This window comes from Rhinoderma darwinii, chromosome 1 (genome assembly GCF_050947455.1).
Source record: "Rhinoderma darwinii isolate aRhiDar2 chromosome 1, aRhiDar2.hap1, whole genome shotgun sequence".
NCBI lineage: Eukaryota > Metazoa > Chordata > Amphibia > Anura > Rhinodermatidae > Rhinoderma > Rhinoderma darwinii.
In genome coordinates this window covers 563,243,667-563,263,814 of record NC_134687.1, presented here as the reverse complement: position 1 = coordinate 563,263,814, position 20,148 = coordinate 563,243,667, and the positions used below count along the sequence as shown (strand labels likewise).

General features: G+C 43.7%; 1 protein-coding gene across 2 annotated transcripts in view; it reads right to left on the bottom strand.

The window, feature by feature from the left end:
* The window catches only part of JMY (junction mediating and regulatory protein, p53 cofactor), a 61,861-nt gene that overhangs the window by 3,027 nt on the left and 38,686 nt on the right, over window positions 1-20,148 (bottom strand). Inside the window, exons 6-10 of one of the 2 annotated variants that reach the window (XM_075838749.1) lie at window positions 14,972-15,159; window positions 7,663-7,746; window positions 3,052-3,147; window positions 1,397-1,940; window positions 174-510 (exon numbers count right to left, since the gene is read on the bottom strand). In XM_075838749.1, the coding sequence (XP_075694864.1) occupies window positions 203-510; window positions 1,397-1,940; window positions 3,052-3,147; window positions 7,663-7,746; window positions 14,972-15,159 (1,220 nt within the window). In that variant the 3' untranslated portion in view covers window positions 174-202. The remainder of the gene's footprint in view (window positions 1-173; window positions 511-1,396; window positions 1,941-3,051; window positions 3,148-7,662; window positions 7,747-14,971; window positions 15,160-20,148) is intronic. The other variant, XM_075838748.1, reaches the window with a different exon arrangement.

Below are 20,148 nucleotides of genomic sequence, written 5' to 3'. Positions count from 1 at the left end.
GCAATACGATCGGCTCACTATTAAAATGTATTTTTTGAAGCATTGTTGCAATAAGTGACTACTCATAGGGAATGACAGTCACCCAGCAGTCAGGAGAAGTTCTAGCAAAGCAAATGAGCCCTCTATTTATAATATTTCACATTTAGAACCGATTTTTTACAATAGTTACTCACTATAAAATGTAGTTAAGATTTAATACCAATTAGTTTTCCCAGTCTGTGAAAGGCAAACTTTCCTCCTCATCCTCTGATTCAGGCGAGGCCTCCTTAATCCGTCTAAGTGCTTCGTGAATGCTGCGTGTCAGTGGGTCAGTGTCAGGCAGAAGTGTGAAGGATTCTTTTAAAACATCTTTTTGCACTTTCTTCAACATTACCCCTTTTCTGATTTGCGCTAATATATTATTACTGTCATCCTCATCTTGAAAAGGAGCTAAAGTTCGCTGTTCCACCTTCTTCAAATGAAAACTACCACGTTTTAGTGATGCCAGTACTTCATCCATTGGCGAGCTCACTGCAAAAGATAAGTGACAAAAATATTATTTTTAACATGAAACTATTTCAATAAAAAGTTGTTACAGATTCTAATCTTTATTTCATTAATGAAACTATGTACCGTCATGAAACTATGTACCGTCATGAAACTATGTACCGTCATGAAACTATGTACCGTCATGAAACTATGTACCGTCATGAAACTATGTACCGTCATGAAACTATGTACCGTCATGAAACTATGTACCGTCATGAAACTATGTACCGTCATGAAACTATGTACCGTCATGAAACTATGTACCGTCATGAAACTATGTACCGTCATGAAACTATGTACCGTCATGAAACTATGTACCGTCATGAAACTATGTACCGTCATGAAACTATGTACCGTCATGAAACTATGTACCGTCATGAAACTATGTACCGTCATGAAACTATGTACCGTCATGAAACTATGTACCGTCATGAAACTATGTACCGTCATGGCCGAGGACTTGTAAAATCACCAATATAAAATCCATTCATGCACTATGTAAGTCAACAAGGCTGCTAACAGGATGTTCTATGTAAGCAAGGAAGATCATCTGTCTATTCCTCTGACCAATACCACTGTATGGCACCCCGTCACCCATAGGCTATTATGGCTTCCAATAAACTTACACCTCATGAAAAACCCATGACGTATATGTTTAATGGATGCCTGTGACGGAAGTCATGCAGTGTCATATATAGATCATAGGCTCCCATGTTAAAGAAAACAACAACATATACTACAAGTCAGGTAATAGCTATAACATAATTGTGTAAATGTACACCACACTGCCAATAGTTTTCTACTGCAATTTAATTAAAAAAAACAAAACAAAAAAAAAAAAAAACAATTGTAAAACTTTGCTCCATACCTCGTCTTCTTTGTATTCCTTCTAGAGCTTCAGTTTTCTTCAGTTTTTTCCTGGCACTGAGAAGCTGACTGCTGTCAAATAATTGGGACAAAGGGCCGCTAACAGGTGTCTGGGGTGCAGTCTCTTCGGACTCTTTCTTAACATGAATAACTCGGACTTCTAAAGGATTTGCTTCCTTCTGCTGGGGTGGAGGTGGTGGTGGTGGCGGCGGCGGTAGGGAGGACAGTTGAAGAGAAAGGGGTTGCACAGAATTGGTTTCAAGTCTTTCATGAGTTAAAGTGGGTAGTGAAGTTGTTTCCTGAAGTCTAGAGGTATCTACATCAGGCGGTAATAAATTATCTTCAAGTTTTAGGCTTTGGAGCTTTTCAACGTCCAAAGGCCGTAAATTTTCTGGCGAATCCACATCAAGTATCCGTTGTGTCTGAATAATGACCGAGAGGGATCGTGGTTCATCAACACTGGGGGTATTTCCTCCGGTGGGTTTTCTTCTACTAGGAGTCAAACGCAGTCTGGTTGATTTCAGGAATACTTGCCCAGGATGTCGCTAAACAAAGATAAAATTAGCCTTAGCAAGCAAATAAATTGAGAAGTGTAAAACCCTACTTAATAATTAGTCACTATTGCCACGACAGGGTACATCAACATTTGATGGCACGTTCTTGCTTCTCTAGCACAATGGACCCAAAGTGCGGACAGCCTTTATAAAAATGATACTTCTAGTCAAGCATGTGCAGTGAATAGGAGTTACACAAACAGATCAGGATGTGTCCACCGCGTACTGAACATGTTTGGGCTGCATCTTTCTTTTTATTTTAATTTATAATGTTCATTAGCGTGCCAAATTACAAAACAGAAACAGTAAATGAAGCGTTCGCCCCTTACCCACCCCCTACCACTGGAGAAGTAAGCTCGGAAGCGAACGTCAAACAAGAAGGAGAGGGGGGAAAAAAAAAAAAAAAAAGTATTCTAATTGCTTTCTGAAACATTATGTATATCGCTAGGATCAAGGGTATCAATCCACCACTTCCATTTTTTAAGGAACTTAGGAAGACCTCCATGTATAGTCAAATATGACTTTTCAAGTAAGAGGGCCTTGTACACCTGGACCTCCTATCCTACCACAACAGGAACCCGCGTGATATCCAATATCTGGGGCTGATTGTTCTTTAGCTAGTTTGAGGAACGTCCTATTGAATAATTTCAACCCATGATAAAGGATTTTCCCTGCCATATAGTATGATCAACCTTTTCATTGCGGAGTAAATAAGCCTCATTGGAATAGATATATGGTCATGTCACTACACATTTGGGTTTGTAGAAAGGAAATTACAACATACACCTTAAGACTCAAGAACACATTTGTGTCATGAGAATACAAAAAGCAACTATTAATTATAGAACGATGAAGTAAGAAAACACCCCAGCACAAAGACCTTCTCCCTATTTAAAATTGCCAGTTCTTCAAGCATAGCGTATGGGTGAAACAAAGGATTCCTTATAATAATTACCACAGGAAAGATCTTACTACCATGAAACCAGTCAGTCAGAATGTCGTCATTTATTAATAAATGCCATACACTCTACAACTCCAGGTGTATATAAAGCGAAACATATTTTGCTAATCTAAGCATATCTGTATGCTACAAGGAGCTAACCTGCTTAAATGTGCGTAGCCTGTCCAAAGTCTTCTGTCGCTCCTGAGTAACCCAAGTACTTTTGCGATCTTCTTCATCTTGTTGCTTGTCTCGTGCCTAAAAGAGAAGACATAATGCATATCAAAAAAAGAAACAAATAACTACGTTTCCAAACATGTGCTTTGAAAAAAAATTATCTTCGTTATATATACACATACATTAAAGAGGCTCTGTCACCAGATTTTGCAACCCCTATCTGCTATTGCAGCAGATCGGCGCTGCAATGTAGATAAGAGTAACGTTTTTGTTTTTTTTTAAAACGAGCATTTTTGGCCAAGTTATGACCATTTTTATATTTATGTAAATGAGGCTTTCTAAAGTACAACTGGGCGTGTTTAAAGTAAAAGTACAACTGGGCGTGTATTGTGTGTGTACATCTGGGCGTGTTTACTTCTTTTACTAGCTGGGCGTTCTGACGAATCAGCATCATCCACCTCTCTTCGTTACCACCCAGCTTCTGGCAGTGCACAGACACAGCGTGTTCTCGAGAGATCACGCTGTGACGTCACTCACTTCCTGCCCCAGGTCCTGCATCGTGTCGGACGAGCGAGGACACATCGGCACCAGAGGCTACAGTTGATTCTGCAGCAGCATCGGCGTTTGCAGGTAAGTCGATGTAGCCTCTGGTGCCGATGTGTCCTCGCTCGTCCGACACGATGCAGGACCTGGGGCAGGAAGTGAGTGACGTCACAGCGTGATCTCTCGAGAACACGCTGTGTCTGTGCACTGCCAGAAGCTGGGCGTTGCGAAGAGAAGTGGATGGTGGTGATTCGTCAGCATCATACACTTCTATTCACAACGCCCAGCTAGTAAAAGAAGTAAAAACGCCCCGATGTAACGCACATAATACACGCCCAGATGTACATACACAATACACGCCCAGTTGTACATAAATTTAAACACGCCCAGTTGTACTTTAGAAAGCCTCATTTACATAAATATAAAAATGGTCATAACTAGGCCAAAAATGCTCGTTTAAAAAAAAAACAAAAAAAACATGGTACTCTTATCTACATTGCAGCACCGATCTGCTGCAATAGGAGATAGGGGTTGCAAAATCTGGTGACAGAGCCTCTTTAAACTTCATTATTCAGTCACTAACAATTATTTTAGTCTATATCCCAATATATCCATGGCCATTAAATAACTAGTCTTGCTTTTTTTTTTTTTTTAAGGGCTTTTATGAACCAAAAACCTGAAGACGCTCAAAACTGCTTAAAGGGGTATTCCAAAAATCCTAAAATTATCACCTATCCACAGTATAGGTGATAATTTTCCAATTGCTGAGGCACCACCACTGGCACCTCCACCAATCAGGAGAACAGGGATCCTGAACCCCCAAATCCTCCTCGCTGCTTGACTGCCACTCTATTCAAAGTCTATGGGAATAACGGAAAAAGCTGAGTGCAGCGATCGGCTGTGTGTCTTTCTCATAGAATGCGAATGGAGCATGTTCAATCGCCTTTCCATTCAAGCTCCTCCTCCCAATGGTGGGGCCCCCAATGATCAGAAATGATCACCTTTCCTGTGAATAATTTATGATTTTGGGAATGCCCCTTTAGGGCGGATCGGTCAGATATTTATGCTGCACTGTCTGAGGGCAGCATAAAGAAATGACAGGCATGCAGATTTCAGCATACTATCACTTATTAGGTAAATATTAAAGTGATTCTGTCACCATAAATTGCCTTACAAAAGCTGCAGCACAGTAAGATAGTGTAGCTCCACCTCAATATAATGTGGTTTTCCTTTTTCAGATGCGTGGCTCCGTTGCAGAAATATAAGTTTATTCGTAATATGCTAATGAGCCTTTTGGACCAACGAGAGCGTCACCTTTTGCTCCAAACCACTCTACGTTACCACCCCAGTATGTCCCTCCCTTCTCTGATTGAGAGGGCCACTGAAGTTTCACGGGTCAAATCGGCTCTACTGCGCATGCGCCGATTACGTTACACTAATCCGTGCGTAATGTGACGTAATCGGCGCATGCACAGTAGAGCAGATTCGACCCGTGAAACTTCAGTGGCCCTGTCAATAAGAGAAGAAAGGGAGGGACGGATTGGAGAGAGAACGTAGAGCCGTAAAATTCTAATTTGAATATTACAAATAAACTTATATTTCTGCAATGGAGCCACGAATCTGAAAACTCAAAACAGCATTATATTCAGATGGGGCTGTACAATCTTACTGTGCTGCTGCTTTTATAGGGCAATTTCCAGTGACAGAATCCCTTTAAGTAGTTTAGGAGTATTTAAAACGTACACTTGCTGTGCGAGGTTAGTGCTGCAAGTAAATATATTCATGCTCCCCGCCGCCGATTGACACTTTTCTCCCGATTGTAAAGTGTCAATTAGCGCGTCTGTCACTTCATAATGCTGCCCTCAGACAGGGCCGCATAAATATTGGACAAATCTGCTTTAGGAGGAGACCACCTTTGGCAAAAAGGAGGGCATAGTTATCCTGATGGCGCAGACTGCATGGCAGTGGGAATAAAAGTGAAATTACAAGACGGAGTTGGGGGCCGATAGCGGGGCACCACGTGGGCAAACCCCTGTAAGAAAGTTCCGAAATCAGATTTAGATGCTAGAGGTCTTTTGAAAGGAATGGACATTGTGGATACTTGACAAAGGACAGAAGATGCAGATCCTCACACCTTCACAATAAGTATGGTAATAGGTACGGGCTGAAGAAGGCCTTCAACGTGGTGTGGACCACCACTGCGATAAGCCATTCGCATTAGCACTGTAGCTTCAACTGTTAAATGTAGCGACTGCAAACTCGGGTGGAGGAGAGACCCCCGAAAGGGCAAATTGTGCCAAAGAAGTAAGCGCCAGGAAATGTCGGCCAGTATCCCCCACCACATCAGCGTATCAAGAGGCGCAGCCAGAACGTAGCAACGAGGATGACTGGAAACCCCACCCAGTCTTGATCCTCCTGAGGAGATAGGAAAGGAGGCGGCAGAGGGATAAATGTAAAATCAGGCTGAAGTGATCCCATGTGAGCACCAGAGCGCCGACCGCGTTTCAGTCTTCGGAAAATGAAGACGGAAACTTGCCAACTGAGTGAAGACGTCAGTAAGTCCACTTCCGGCATGCCCCATCTGGAACAAATTTGTTTGAACACCTCATAATGAAAGGCCCATTTGAACTGTTCACGATGGAGACCCCGGGAATGTGAACTGTGGAGAGAGCAGGAACGTGCATTTTCGCCTACTCCAGAATGTTAAATGCCGCCTAACTTTGTGTTCAGCCTTGATGATTGAGGTAAGCAACTGCCATGATATTGTCTATCTGCAGTCGGACTGGGCCGCGAGCTAGAAGAGTCGTTTGTGACCAAGACAGAGGAATATTGCCCTCAGCTATAGAATGTTGATTGGAAGACTGGCACCGTGAGATCCCGGAAAACACCTCCCCAACCACGAAGGCTGGCATCTGTGAAGAGGACCTGCCAGCGGCAAGTGGGAGAAAGGAGCGGACCAGAGGCATCACAGAGAGTGACGGACGGACGAGGGAAATATGATTCGGCAATCCAGAGAATACGAAGAGCGGCTCCACCGGGAGTCTGAAGCAGAAGAGTGTGAAACTGGGCAGAGGGAATGGCCTCGATGGAAGCTACCATGGTGCCCAGAACCAGAGAGAAGTGGGAGTGCCCTGCTGCAAAGCACAGACCCCTGCCGCAGGGAGGACCCGAGCCGAACCAGTGTCGAATACCATCTCCAGGAAAAGAAGTCTGACACTCCATCCAAATTGTGCCAGAGTGATTTGTAGACGGGCCAGATTGTCCTCCCGATAAGGGCACTTGATAAAAATATCGTCCAGATAGAGGGCAACTAAAATCACCCTGGAACAAAGAAGCGCCATAACCACAGAAAGAATTTGGAGTGACACAAACTGGTAGTGGTGAGGGAGGACAGCAAGACACAAGAAGCGCTGGTGGGACAGGCAAATGGGGCTGTGTAGGTACGCTTCCTTGAAGCAGGCAACTGAGTGGGTGTATACTGGAAGAACCTGTCTGGTGTAAGGTGTACAAATCTTATTCTCTGGGGAGACAACGGTTTGTTTCCAGGCATACGCGTGTAAGAGAGCCAGACTTCCTTGAAAAGTAGAAATTTGCCTCCCACCAGAGAACCAAGTACCTATAAACGGAACTGGCCTTACCCACTGCAGACTTAGTGGCCTGAGGACAGGTGCACTAAGAAGAATGGGGTTTAAAGGAAGGTGCTTTTCCCATCTGTTGCTTCTAAGATGAGCGCTGTAATCTGCTATCTCTAGCACTCCCATTGAGTATAACTGCAGTGGCAGCGCGCATGCGTGAACTGCCGCTCCGTTCATGCAAGGGCTTGGTACTCTCATTCTCTTGATCGGTGGGGGTACCAGTGGTGGGACCCCCAGCGATCAAATACTTATCACCTATCCTGTGTATAGGCGATAAGTTGTTGTGGTGGGACAACCCCTGTTCAACAGCATGCATTACACACATCGTTCCTTGCTTTTATAGAAAAAAGAACAGGAACAATATGAATTTCCATAGCGTAAATGTATAAAGTTGTAAGCATTTAAAAGGCAAACTCACCATTTGTGTGCCATGAATTCTATACTGCTCATCGGTCTGAAAACGCTGCTGCATCTTTTCACTGTTCTTCGCTATGCAAATCTCCTAGAGCCATAGGACAAAATATTAGTAAAACAAACACAATGAAATATAAGGGAGTATATATATATCGGCATATAGTAATTTAAAGCTGGGCTTCTCAATCTTTCACTACTGGGTTCTCACCAGCCAGAACATAAATTGACCCCAAATTTCTCTCTTGAATGCAGAACAGCATTAAATAAGCACAAAGGAGTCAGTCATGTTGCTAAATCAAAGATTGGTAAAACCATAAAAAGGTCTGTGCAACATATAAATCACTTGTCAAAGCTGAACCTTGCCAACAATCGGGGGGAGCCTTACCATTGAGGCTCGCCTCAGTTTGAGACGCACTGATTCAAAGCATACATTGAAGAGATTTTTGGAACGTCTACCTCTAGACAAGTAACTTGAACGGGTCAATTTTTTTAAAATTTCATAACACATTACAATATTAGAATTCCTACCTTGCACCCTACCGACCAACGGTGACCGTCTGTAGTGAGAACATTTAAAAGGGAACTTAAATATCAACATTTGGTTGTTTGAGCAAATTACATTAGAGCAGGACGTGCACCATCTGGTGGCTGCTCCTCCTTGCAGTATAATCCTACATAGGTTTTTTTGCAAACTCTTTTTCTGGGTTAGAGATTACCTCCAGGTTCTTTAACCCCTTAACGCTCAGTGACGTACTATTCCGTCATGGAAACCATCCCGTTCGCGCTCCACGACGGAATGGGACGCCACGGGAGTAACGGCCATTTCGGCCGTCCTCCCGTCACATACACGAGCTGTGACAGCTGCTGTCTTGTACAGCGGTTGCCGCAGCTCCTATAGCGGGGACCGATCGCGGTGTCCCCGCTGATTAACCATTTAAAAGCCACGTTCAATAGCGATCGCGGCTTGTTAGGGGTTAAACCACCATCGACGGCCCGCTACATGATAGCGGGGGCGGCGATGGCGGCTATGACAACCAGATGCCTAACCATGGCGTCCGGCTATGCCATCTACGGAAGCCTAGTGGGTCCTGATAAAGTCATGTAGTGCAGTGTATTAGAATTGTGATCAGGGCCTCCTGCCCTCAAGTCCCCTAGTGGGACAAAGTAATAAAGTAAAAAAAAAGTTGTGTAAAAATAACTGGCATGCTGCCTGACATATATTCTAATAAAAAATAAAAAAAAAGGAGGCCTCAAAATGCACTAGGTGCTTCTTTGCTTCTGGGGCTTGTGTTTTAGTCCACGATCACACTAAAGCCACACGTGGGACATTTATAAAAACTGCAGAATCAGGACAATACATATTTAGTAGTGTTTCTCTGGTAAAACCTTCTGTGTTACAGAAAAAAATTGAATGAAATTGAAATTCAGAAAGAAAAATGAATTTTGGAAATTTCACCTCCACTTTGCTTTAATTCCTGTGAAATGCCTAAAGGGTTAAATACACTTTCTAAATGCTATTTTGAATACTGTGAGGGGTCTAGTTTTTAAAATGGGGTGTTTTATTGGGGTTTCGAATACATAGGCCCCTCAAAGCCACTTCACAACTGAACCATGAAAAAAAAAGGCTCTCATATTTTTAAGAAAATTTCTAAATTGCTGTTTATGTTCGAAGCCTTGTAACGTCCAAAAAAAATGTTCAAAAAACTAGGTCAATCTAAAGTAGACATATGGAAAATGTGAACTAGTAACTATTTTGGGTGGTATAACCATCTGTTTTACAAGCAGATGCATTTAAAGTCAGAAAAATTCTATTTTTTCTAAATTTTCTCTAAATTTTGCAATTTTTCACAAATAAAACACTGAATAGATCGACCAAATTTTACCACTAACATAAAGCCCAATGTCTCACGAGAAAACAATCTCAGAATCGCTTGCATAGGTTTAAGCATTCCGAAGTTATTACCACATAAAGTGAAATAGGTCTGATTTGAAAAATGGGCTCTGAGCCTTAAAGAGGCTCTGTCACCACATTATAAGTGCCCTATCTCCTACATAAGGAGATCAGCGCTATAATGTAGGGGACAGCAGTGCTTTTTATTTAAAAAAAAAAACAATCTGTTTTCACCACTTTATTAGCAATTTTAGATTTATGCTAATGATTTTGTCCATTCCACGGGATGTCCATTCACAATCCCTGCACTTCGTTACTCTGTCTGTGGTAGTTACAGCAAAGGAAGCGTAATCTCGTTGTAACCTGTTAGCTACAGCGTAATCTCGCTGGATCACGCTTCCTCTGATGTAACTACCACAGAAACAGTAACGAAGTGCAGAGATTGTGAATAGACATCCCGTGGAATGTCTATTCACTTTCTAAACACTTCAGTATCGTTAATGGGTTAGTATAAGACAGCACATAAGGATCTAAAAGGATCCCTATGCGCTGACTAAATGAATGGAGAGGAGTGCATGACGCTGATTGGTCACCGTCATACACTCCTCTGTACAACGCCCAGTTGGTAAAAAGTGAAAACACGCCCAGTTGGTCATTAAGAAACTAATTAGCATAAATCGAAAATTGCTCATAACTTGCTCAAAAATGATAGTTTTTCTAAATAAAAACCACTGTTATCTACATTACAACGCCAATCAGATTATGTAGGAAATAATGCATTTATAATCTGGTGACTTTAAGGGGTTAAAACACTATAAGAACAGAGATGTTAAATTGCCAAGTCTGTAATATACTCCATGCTCAGTATCTTCTATATGGAGCACAAATGGTCTGAACCAATAAGTGGAGAACAAATACAGATAGGTTTAGAAATAAGCACAGGGATGTTCACAAATTACTGACTAGTAGACCACTGGTGCTCTTAATAAATAAGGCAAAGTAGCCTAAATAGTTATATTGCACACTTTGGGCACACGCACACAAGCGTATTGTATTTCTGTGGATGAGCCGTATATATTTAGAGCCAAGGATTGGATCAGATACCATCCTTGGCTCTAACTATATGGCTCATGCACAGAATGATAGTACGCTCATTTACTCAGCATGGTTAAGTTTGGCTTGTCTTCAGATTTTTGTAGGAGTCCACAAGATAGATAAAAAAACTCAGATTAAATCCGCTGCAGTGACCTGCTTCCCGACACCCCCAACAAACATCTGATTTTGCTGGAGGAAGCCATAGCCAGCTGCTGGGGAAATGTAGTATAATATGGCATAATTCATTTAAATAGCCAGACTTCTCAAGTCTGCCAGAGCGATCCCCCTCTATGATGTCCATATGCCCTAATCAGGGGTGGTCTCCATGAAACAGACCTTTAAGAGAATATTAAGGGTACCCATACACATAGATTTGTTATGGATCTTTCGCAGCAAATTTGCTGCATATTTCAGCCCTTCTACATTGAATAGGTTGAAATCCCTAGTGAACATCCAGAACAGAATCAGCATGCTACGGCTCGAATTTCCATGTGGAAAATTTTCAGCAGCATAAGGATGAGGTTTTTTTTTTTTAAATATCATTCACTTGCCTGCAACAGTCTTCTGCTATGGATTTTCCACCCACAAATCCGTCCGGAAAATCCGCAACATATTCGCTACATGTGCAGAGGGCCTAAAATAATTTTTTTTTTTTTTTTTTAAATCTTACCTCTATGTAGAGATAATATTTTTGACACGTCAAGCTTAAAGTTCAAGTTACTTGTCTAAAGCACGACGTTGCACTAGTGAGAAATTTTGCTGACAATATTTCTTGTCTTGATTTCTGTCATGTGCAGTGTCATCATGGAGACGGGAGTGTAGGTTCACCACGTGTAGGTTAGAATAGTGGCAAACATTTTCCGCTTGAATAGTCCCTTTGCAAGCAGCAACTAACAAAATATCTCATTCTGCCAGGTATAACCAGTAATCTGATGACGACTAATAAAAAAGTAATCTTTTTGGTGAGGAGGTCCCAAGTGGAAGACATCTAAATACGTAAACATGTTCCAAAAAGGCAGTTAACAAAGGGTGGTATATTTTCATAACCTGCTGTATTTGCTTCTTGCATAGCTGCCATTTATAAAAAGCCAACTACAACTCTTCGATTTAAGCATTCCTCCTTGTTCACATTTCTTTCAAGAAAAGACCTCACATTGTTATCGCTCATTCTGTAGAACAAGGGAGAATAAGCATTTTCAGACCAGAATTGATCCTGTGTATGTGTTTATCTACCACCAGTTATCACTGCAGCATTTTCCCAGACTGCCTCTGACAGATGTTCACATGATGTGCTGATGGGCTTAATACACAGATCATTGAAAGTACCAGAGAATCCAGGACAGAATAAATAATTCTGCTGATGCCGTGATTGGTTTACAAATTATTACTTAATATGGAGACCCAGATAGACATTATTTTATTAAAATGTATGTACATGCCCTATCTTCGGGCGCTTCCGCCTCTGACCTCCCATTGACTTCAATGGGAGGCAGGAGAAAGCGTATTTCTCGCTGTTTTATGCCCGCGGCGCTCAACGGCCGCGGGCGAAAAACGGCGCAATAATCGCCCCGAAAATCGGCGTGCAGGGAGAGGAATATCTGCCTCAAAGTTCCAAATGGAATTTTGAGGCAGATATTCCTCCCCCAAAATACTCCGTGTGAACATAGCCTAATAGCGATAGGTTTAAAATTTGGGATATTTCTCCACGTGCTTATTTCAACAATCCAGCTTTCCAGTTTAAGTGTCGCTAAATGCAGTCCGGCGGCTCAGTTAGCACACGTCAAGATTGGGCAGCCCCTTTTTAGATAGTGCCGCAGTGTCCACGGTGGATAATGCCACAGAGTGATCTGTAGATAATGCCACAGCACCCTCCGCAGATGCTGCCACAGCGCCCTCCGCAGATGATGCCACAGCACCCTCCGCAGATGCTGCCACAGCACCCTCCGCAGATGCTGCCACAGCGCCCTCCGCAGATGCTGCCACAGCGCCCTCCGCAGATGCTGCCACAGCGCCCTCCGCAGATGCTGCCACAGCGCCCTCCGCAGATGCTGCCACAGCGCCCTCCGCAGATGCTGCCACAGCGCCCTCCGCAGATGCTGCCACAGCGCCCTCCGCAGATGCTGCCACAGCGCCCTCCGCAGATGCTGCCACAGCGCCCTCCGCAGATGCTGCCACAGCGCCCTCCGCAGATGCTGCCACAGCGCCCTCCGCAGATGCTGCCACAGCGCCCTCCGCAGATGCTGCCACAGCGCCCTCCGCAGATGCTGCCACAGCGCCCCCCCCGCAGATGCTGCCACAGCGCCCCCCCGCAGATGCTGCCACAGCGCCCCCCCCCGCAGATGCTGCCACAGCGCCCCCCGCAGATGCTGCCACAGCGCCCTCCGCAGATGCTGCCACAGCGCCCTCCGCAGATGCTGCCACAGCGCCCTCCGCAGATGCTGCCACAGCGCCCTCCGCAGATGCTGCCACAGCGCCCTCCGCAGATGCTGCCACAGTGATGTCAGGGGCTTGCCCAGAGCTGGAGTCCCGGAGCAGAGCCGCTTCTAGCACTCTGCCTGGGATTCCAGCTCTGCTCCTGACATCACTGTCCATATATGGACAGAGATGTCAGAGGCAACCCCAGAGCTGGAGTCTCGGGCAGAGCGCTAGTAGGCTCTTCCTGGGACTCCAGCTGTGCTCCTGACATCACTGGGACTCCTGCTCTGGGGAAGCCCCTGACATCATTGTTGATGTATGGACAGCGATCTCAGAGGCTTCCCCTGAGTCCCAGAGAGGAGCCTATGCTAGAGCTCTGCCCGGGACTCCTGCTCTGGGGAAGCCCCTGACAATTTCAGAGGCTTCCCCCGAGTCCCAGAGCAGAGCCTATACTAGCACTCTGCACGGGACTCCGGCTCTGGGGAAGCCCCAGACATCGCTGTTCATATGTGGACAGCGATGTCAGGGAATTCCAGAATCTCGGATCAGAGCCTATACTAGCGGCTCTGTGTCCCGCGGACCGCGTACTTGAGCCTGCTCTACACATAGAAGCTGCATCAAGCCCTGTTCGCCGTATCTGTCAGTTTAGCTCGGCTGAGAGCAGCTCCTATGTCTCTCAGCTATTATGCTTATCCTCTATTTTAATCACATCTAAGTTCATCGGCTAAAAGCGCTTGATGCAGCTTCTATGTATAGGGGATATTTAGAAATGGCATCTTAAAAACTATAGCAAAGTTGAATGAATGTAAATTAGAAAAAAAAAAAAAGTGTTTATAATCACCAATTACATATATTTAATTTAAAAAAATGGCTAAAGAGGTTTTCATAGCCTTTAAGTCCAATACATTGTAACAGGCCCTTCAGCTATGTAAGAAGGACCAAGCTCTGAATGGAAGTAATAAAGGATTCAATCCACTGACAGCAAGAACAGATCTTGAAATCGAGAAGAACTGAAATACAAAAGTTCATTAGAAAGTCGCCTAAGGGTATGTTCACACGCTTAACAAAAAACGGCTGAAAATACTGAGCTGTTTTCAAGGATAAAGAGCTCCTATTTTCAGAAGTTTTTTAACCAACTAGCGTTTTTACAGCCGTTTTTGGAGCGGTTTTCTATTGAGTCAATGAAAGACGTCTCCAAAAACGGCACAGGAAGTGACATGCACTTTTTACGATGAGTTTTTTTAACGGCCGTGTAAAAAACACCCCGTGGGATCGGAACGCCGTTTTTCCCATTGAAATCAATGGGCAGATGTTTGTAGGCGTTCAGCCCCCGTATTTTTAGCGTTTACGGCCCGAAAAACGGCTTAAAATAGGCCGTGTGAACATACCCTAACTCTTCAACAATTAAGGTATAATTTAAGACTGGACTTTAAATCATTTTGGTCGCTCTGCTTCCCGCTCACGTGGCAGGAACTATGTAGCGCTACCTGCAACGGCATGAAGTTCCGTCTGCCGATCACAAAAGGTACTTTCCAGGTATCCACATCCCCTTAAATGGTTTACACCGTTTATATAAGCCCAGCCCGTTGCCCCTGGTTCATACTTACAGAAGCAACAGATAACTTCCTCCAAGACTTCCTCGGTTCCCCTGCTTTTATGCCCCGCCGCCGGTCTGACTATTAAGTAAGGAGAGGAGTCTCCGGTCATACTCCTGGGACCCCCCCCATCATACTCCTGGGACACCCCCCCTTCCTGTCATACTCCTGATATACATTGGTAAACCTTTTTTCAACTGTATGGAACAGTATACGTACTCCCAAACCATAGAACCTTATATATGGTCAGCTTTAATTTACATCATATGGGTGGGAAGGGATAAGGGTCTTTATATGCAGAGGACATTCCACTATACCTTTTTGTTTCTGAGGTAGGCTTTTTTTGCTGAAATTCTGCCTCGTTTTGCCTCCAGCTGTCGAACTTTCAGCTGAAGTTTATGCAACTCTTCCCTCTGTAAATGTATGGATGATACCATGTCTTCTGTTTCCGGCATTGCCTCCATACTCTCATATGTATCATAATAAACCACTTCATCTCTTTTCTCTGGAGGTAAATAAAGATCACGAAAAAGTCAGTGAAAAATATAATATATATAGTTTTCAGTTGGTATTTATTAGGGAAGGATTCAGACCCCCTACTGAAAATTATTTGTTATGCCCCAAGTATACCTGGCAGCACCCACAAATGCTTGGTTCACTGGCCTTGCAAGAGTCACCAATGCCAGCAGGTAAGAAGGAAGATGTACAATGGTCCCTAGCACTGGAGAAAAATTTTACATATTTACTATGTATGTAATTTAAAGTGTAGCTAAACGTCATAGTGACATGTCAGAGGTTTGGATTGGTGGGGGTCCGAGCACTGAGACCCCCACCAATCGCTAGAACTAAGCAGCTGAAGTGTTCGTGTGAGCGCTCAGCCGCTTCGTGTCTGTTCGGCTATTTCCGGAAATAAATGTATCGTGTAGGGACTCAATAGAAAGCCTATGAGTCCGTACACCAATACATCTATTTCCGGAAAAAGTCGAACAGAAATGAAGCAGCTGAGCGCTCACACAAACACTTCAGCTGCTTAGTTCTAGCGAGAACAGCCCAGCTAGTAGTTGGCGGGATGGTAACGCGGGTAAGGCAAGAGAATTGGTAGTTGTAGGGGATTCTATAATCAGGAAGATGGATAGAATAGTTTGTCGCCAAGACCGCCTCAACCGAATGGTTTGCCGTCTCCCTGACATGGTTTGGCTTGTGGTGGAACGGGTGGATAAATTACTGGGAGGGGCTGGTGATGATCCAGCTGTCATGGTCCATGTGGCTACCAACGACAGAATACATGGATGGTGGAAGAGCCTTAAAGAGTAGCTAAATGTTCGACAAACTTCGGACATGTCATAGTGACATGTCAGAAGATGGGATTGGTAGGGTCCGAGCACTGAGACCCCCACCAATCGCTAGGACAAATCAGCTGAAGTGTTCGTGTGAGCGTTCAGCTGCTTCGTGTCTGTTCGGCTTTTTCCGGAAATAAATGTATCGGTGTACGGACTCAATAGAAAGTCTATGAGCCCGTACTCCGATACATCGGCTTTCCGGAAAAAGCTGAACAGACACGAAGCAGCTGAACGCTCACACGAGTGCTTCAGCTGCTTCATTCTAGAGATTGGTGGGGGTCTCCGTGCTCGGACCCCCACCAATCAAAACTTCTGACATGTCACTATGACATGTCAGCAGTTTGTCGAACGTTTAGCTACACTTTAAAAGAGGTATTTTATATCACTGTCAGATACTTGTCATCCAGATTAAAAAAAGCATCTTATATCTGTTCAACAATAGGTCTTTAATTCCTGCAATTACAAGGTTGTTCAGGACTTAAAGACCTAGCTCTGAGTTTTTCGGCGCTCCTTTTGATGCGGAAACTGCGCCAAAAAAACGGCCGAGATAGTCTCTGTGGTGTTATAGGTAAGAGAATCAAAAGTAGGTTACTAGGAGGTAATTTCATAACTCCCTCTGACACAGAAGATACATCTGATTTGCATAGGAAATGCAGATCTTTGGCCATCAAAGGATGTCCACTGTCTGACAAATGTTTAATTGGCTCTTTCCTCACCAAGGTGCGAGATGTGCTGATTAAGGATTTGTCACTAGGGCTGACCAAACATCCTGACCAAACATCTAAAGCTATGCAAATGGATGCCTGTGGTGTGTCTGTCTGTGGACCAGGAGAAACATGGGAGAATGGCATGGTGTTCAAAGAAAGTATGATACATCAAGGCAAACCCCGTCATAATTTATATTTGTAATGACCCACATAGCTAGTTATGATCAGGGAAAATAGCCCTCATATATATGTCAAATTCAGATCCCTACACTCAGAGGAACTACCTGGGATTGGCTATTGGCTAAAAACATGGGCCTATTATAGTGGTGTTTGATATGCCCTGGTTGGTAAATGTCTGCACAGATGAATGCAGGTAATATTATATTTCTAGGGGATTCCTGCAAGGACACATGATCACTTTTATGTTTCTCTATAGAAATACAACTGTGTAATGGGAGGAGTACCCTTCATTATCATATGAACAGCCTCCTCTCAGTGACATCACCAGCCAGTGAACTGGAGGGAAAAAACTGGGTTTAAAATGCCATGAGAAGTGAGGGTCAGTGTCAGTCGTTGGGGATCCATATCTCGGTTGGAGTGACTGCCCATATTTTCAGCTGTCCCCACAGCCAGGATATCGCCGCTGTACATCAGTAAGGTTTTGTTCTGTTTCTTTTATCCCTTTTATTTTCATAAACTGTTTGATTGCATTGTAACTGTATGTAGATCTTTCATCTTTTATTCTGACAACTATTTTATGTATTGCACTGCACTATTGTGTATTAAATCTGAAATATTTATAAGTCTCTTCCTTGTAGTCTTACAGAACTTAATCTTCCGAAGGTGAGGAACGTTACCTGTATTTTATGTTCAATTTAGATAACCTGTGTTATAGGAACTGGTGTTAAGGGAACATAGAGACTTAGGCCCCTATTGCCTAGATAAGTATAGGTGGTGGTAGCATACTGTGGTATAAATTATTGGGGTGTTGGAAACTACGGGAGTAATTTAGCATAATCCTGTCATCTAGAGTAGGTGGGCGTGGATTTATGAGGTAAATTAATAAACTCAGTAGTGTAGTTCACCCCTGTGACGTGACCTGAGATCGGCGATCGTCACAGTCTCCCATTGATTTCAATGGGAGGCGGAAGTGTTTTTTTTCTCGCAAGTGGAATAAAAGGCACGCGGGAAAAGAAAGCAACATGCTCTATCTTCAGGCGTTCTCATCTCTGACAACCCATTCACATCACTGGGAGGCAGAGAAAAGTCAAAGAGAGTGCAGGCAGGTCAAAAACCGCCTCAAAACTCCAGAAGGAATTTTGAGGCAGATTTTTCTGCCTGCAAAAAAACGCTGCGTGAACAGGGCCAAAAGCTAAAAAAAAAAAAAACAAAAAGAAAAAAAACACCTGTATGAAAAGTATAGTCATGGCTCATCCTAATGATTTCTCAGCCAAGTAGTCTCATGACAATCAAGTGACCTCATTGTGCATCAGAGTTCTCCAACCTGTGGCTCTCTTGAGCTGTTGTAAAACTAGAACTCCCAACAAGCCATGCTGCCTGCAGATGTCAGGCCATGCTGAAAGTATTAGTATCTACAACTGATGGAGAGCCGCAAATTGGAGACCACTGCTGCACACACATCTGTAGCAGAGCCCACACATAGTGGGGGTCATGTGAAGACGTCACAGAGGAAGGGCTTTAGCTGTGGCCTTATGCACACAACAGGTAACAGTAGAAGTATTTGACACTATATTGTTAGTCTCATTTTTTCACAAGATCTCAGAAAAAAAAAAAAGTTTTGAATTAGACATTACTTAGGTTTGCAGTTCACATATACTATATGGACAAAAGTATTGGGACACCGACAGGAGCTTTTAGGACATCCCATTCTAAATCCAAAAAGCATTTATGAAGTCGGTCTCCCCTTCGCTTCCTCTCTTCTTGGAAGGCTCTCTACAAGATTTACTGAAGAGCATTTGTGAAGTCAGACACGGATGCTGGATGAGAGGGCCAGGCTCTTAATCTCCGCTCTAGTTCATCCCAAAAGGTGTTGGATGCGGTTGAGGTCAGTCAACTTCTTCCACAACAAACTCGCCCAACCATGCCTTTATGGACCTTGCTTTAGGAACTCGGGCACAGTCATGCTGGAACAAAAAAGGGCCTTCCCAAACGGTTCCCAGAAAGTTGGAAGCATACAATTGTCCAAAATATCTTTGTATTCTATTAAGATTTCCCTTCACTGGAACTAAGGGGCCCATGCCAACTCCTGAAAAACAACCCTATGGTATCATCCCTCCTCCACCAAACGTTACAGTTGGCACAATGCAGTCAGGCAGTGCTGAGGGGCTGAATAGTGAATTAGCTTGTCTGTATCTCTCTCTCTCTTTGCTCTTTCACCTGCTGGCCAGCAAACCCTTTGTCGCTGTCCACTATTATTTCTACAGACAAACTGATTCAGCATTCCCCACTAACACACAGCATTACCTGCATGTGACTAAACCTGAATGGAGGGGGTGCTGGGTTTCTATAGGATGCACTTGATTGATGCCCGGTGAGGCGGAGCTGCAGCCAAAGTATATGTAGGTTTCTTTTGTATGATTTGGTTATGTGTATAGATTGTGAGCTCCTTTTCATTTTAAAAGGAGACAGGCAGTATGGAATGGCAGTATGGAATACGCATAATATATGGTTTATGTATAATATGTATGTTTTTTAAATTGAAACACAAATGTGTGTGTCCCTTTAAGACTGTAGAGTTCTGGGAAATAGAACATTTTGTATTTAAGTGCACCCAGAGGAGGGTGGGACAGGTTCAGTTCAGGGCATATGAGTGGAGGATTGGGGTGCTGCTTGATATGAAGGTAGCTGCAATCTAATCTCTAATGTAGCAGCTTTTTGTTACTTTTGTTTTGTATTTGATCAAAATAAATACGAGCATTGTTTGCCAAATCCTGAGTGAGGACTGTTTATGACGGCAAGAATACCCAACAAAACCCAGATTCGTCCATTAGACTGCCAGATAGAGAAGTTCGATTCATCACTCCACAGAACACGTTTCCACTGCTCTGGAGTCCAGTGGCGGCGTGCTTTACACCACTCCACCCGACGCTTGGCATTGATCCTGGTGATGTAAGGCTTGTATGCAGCTGCTCAGCCACGAAGCTCCCGGCGCACAGTTTTTGTGCTGATATTAATCCCAGAGGAGGTTTGCAACGCTGCAGTTTTTAAGTCAGCAAAGCGTTGGCGACTTTTATGCACTATACGCCTAGGGACTCGGCAACCCCGCTGTGAAATTTCACGTGGTCTGCCACTTTGTAGCGGAGTTGCTATGGTTCCGAAACGCTTCCATTTTGTAATAATACCACTCACAGTTGATTGTGAAATTTCTTGCCTCCTAGATATTCCAAACGGACTTGTTGCAATGGTGGCATCCTATTAAAGTAGCAC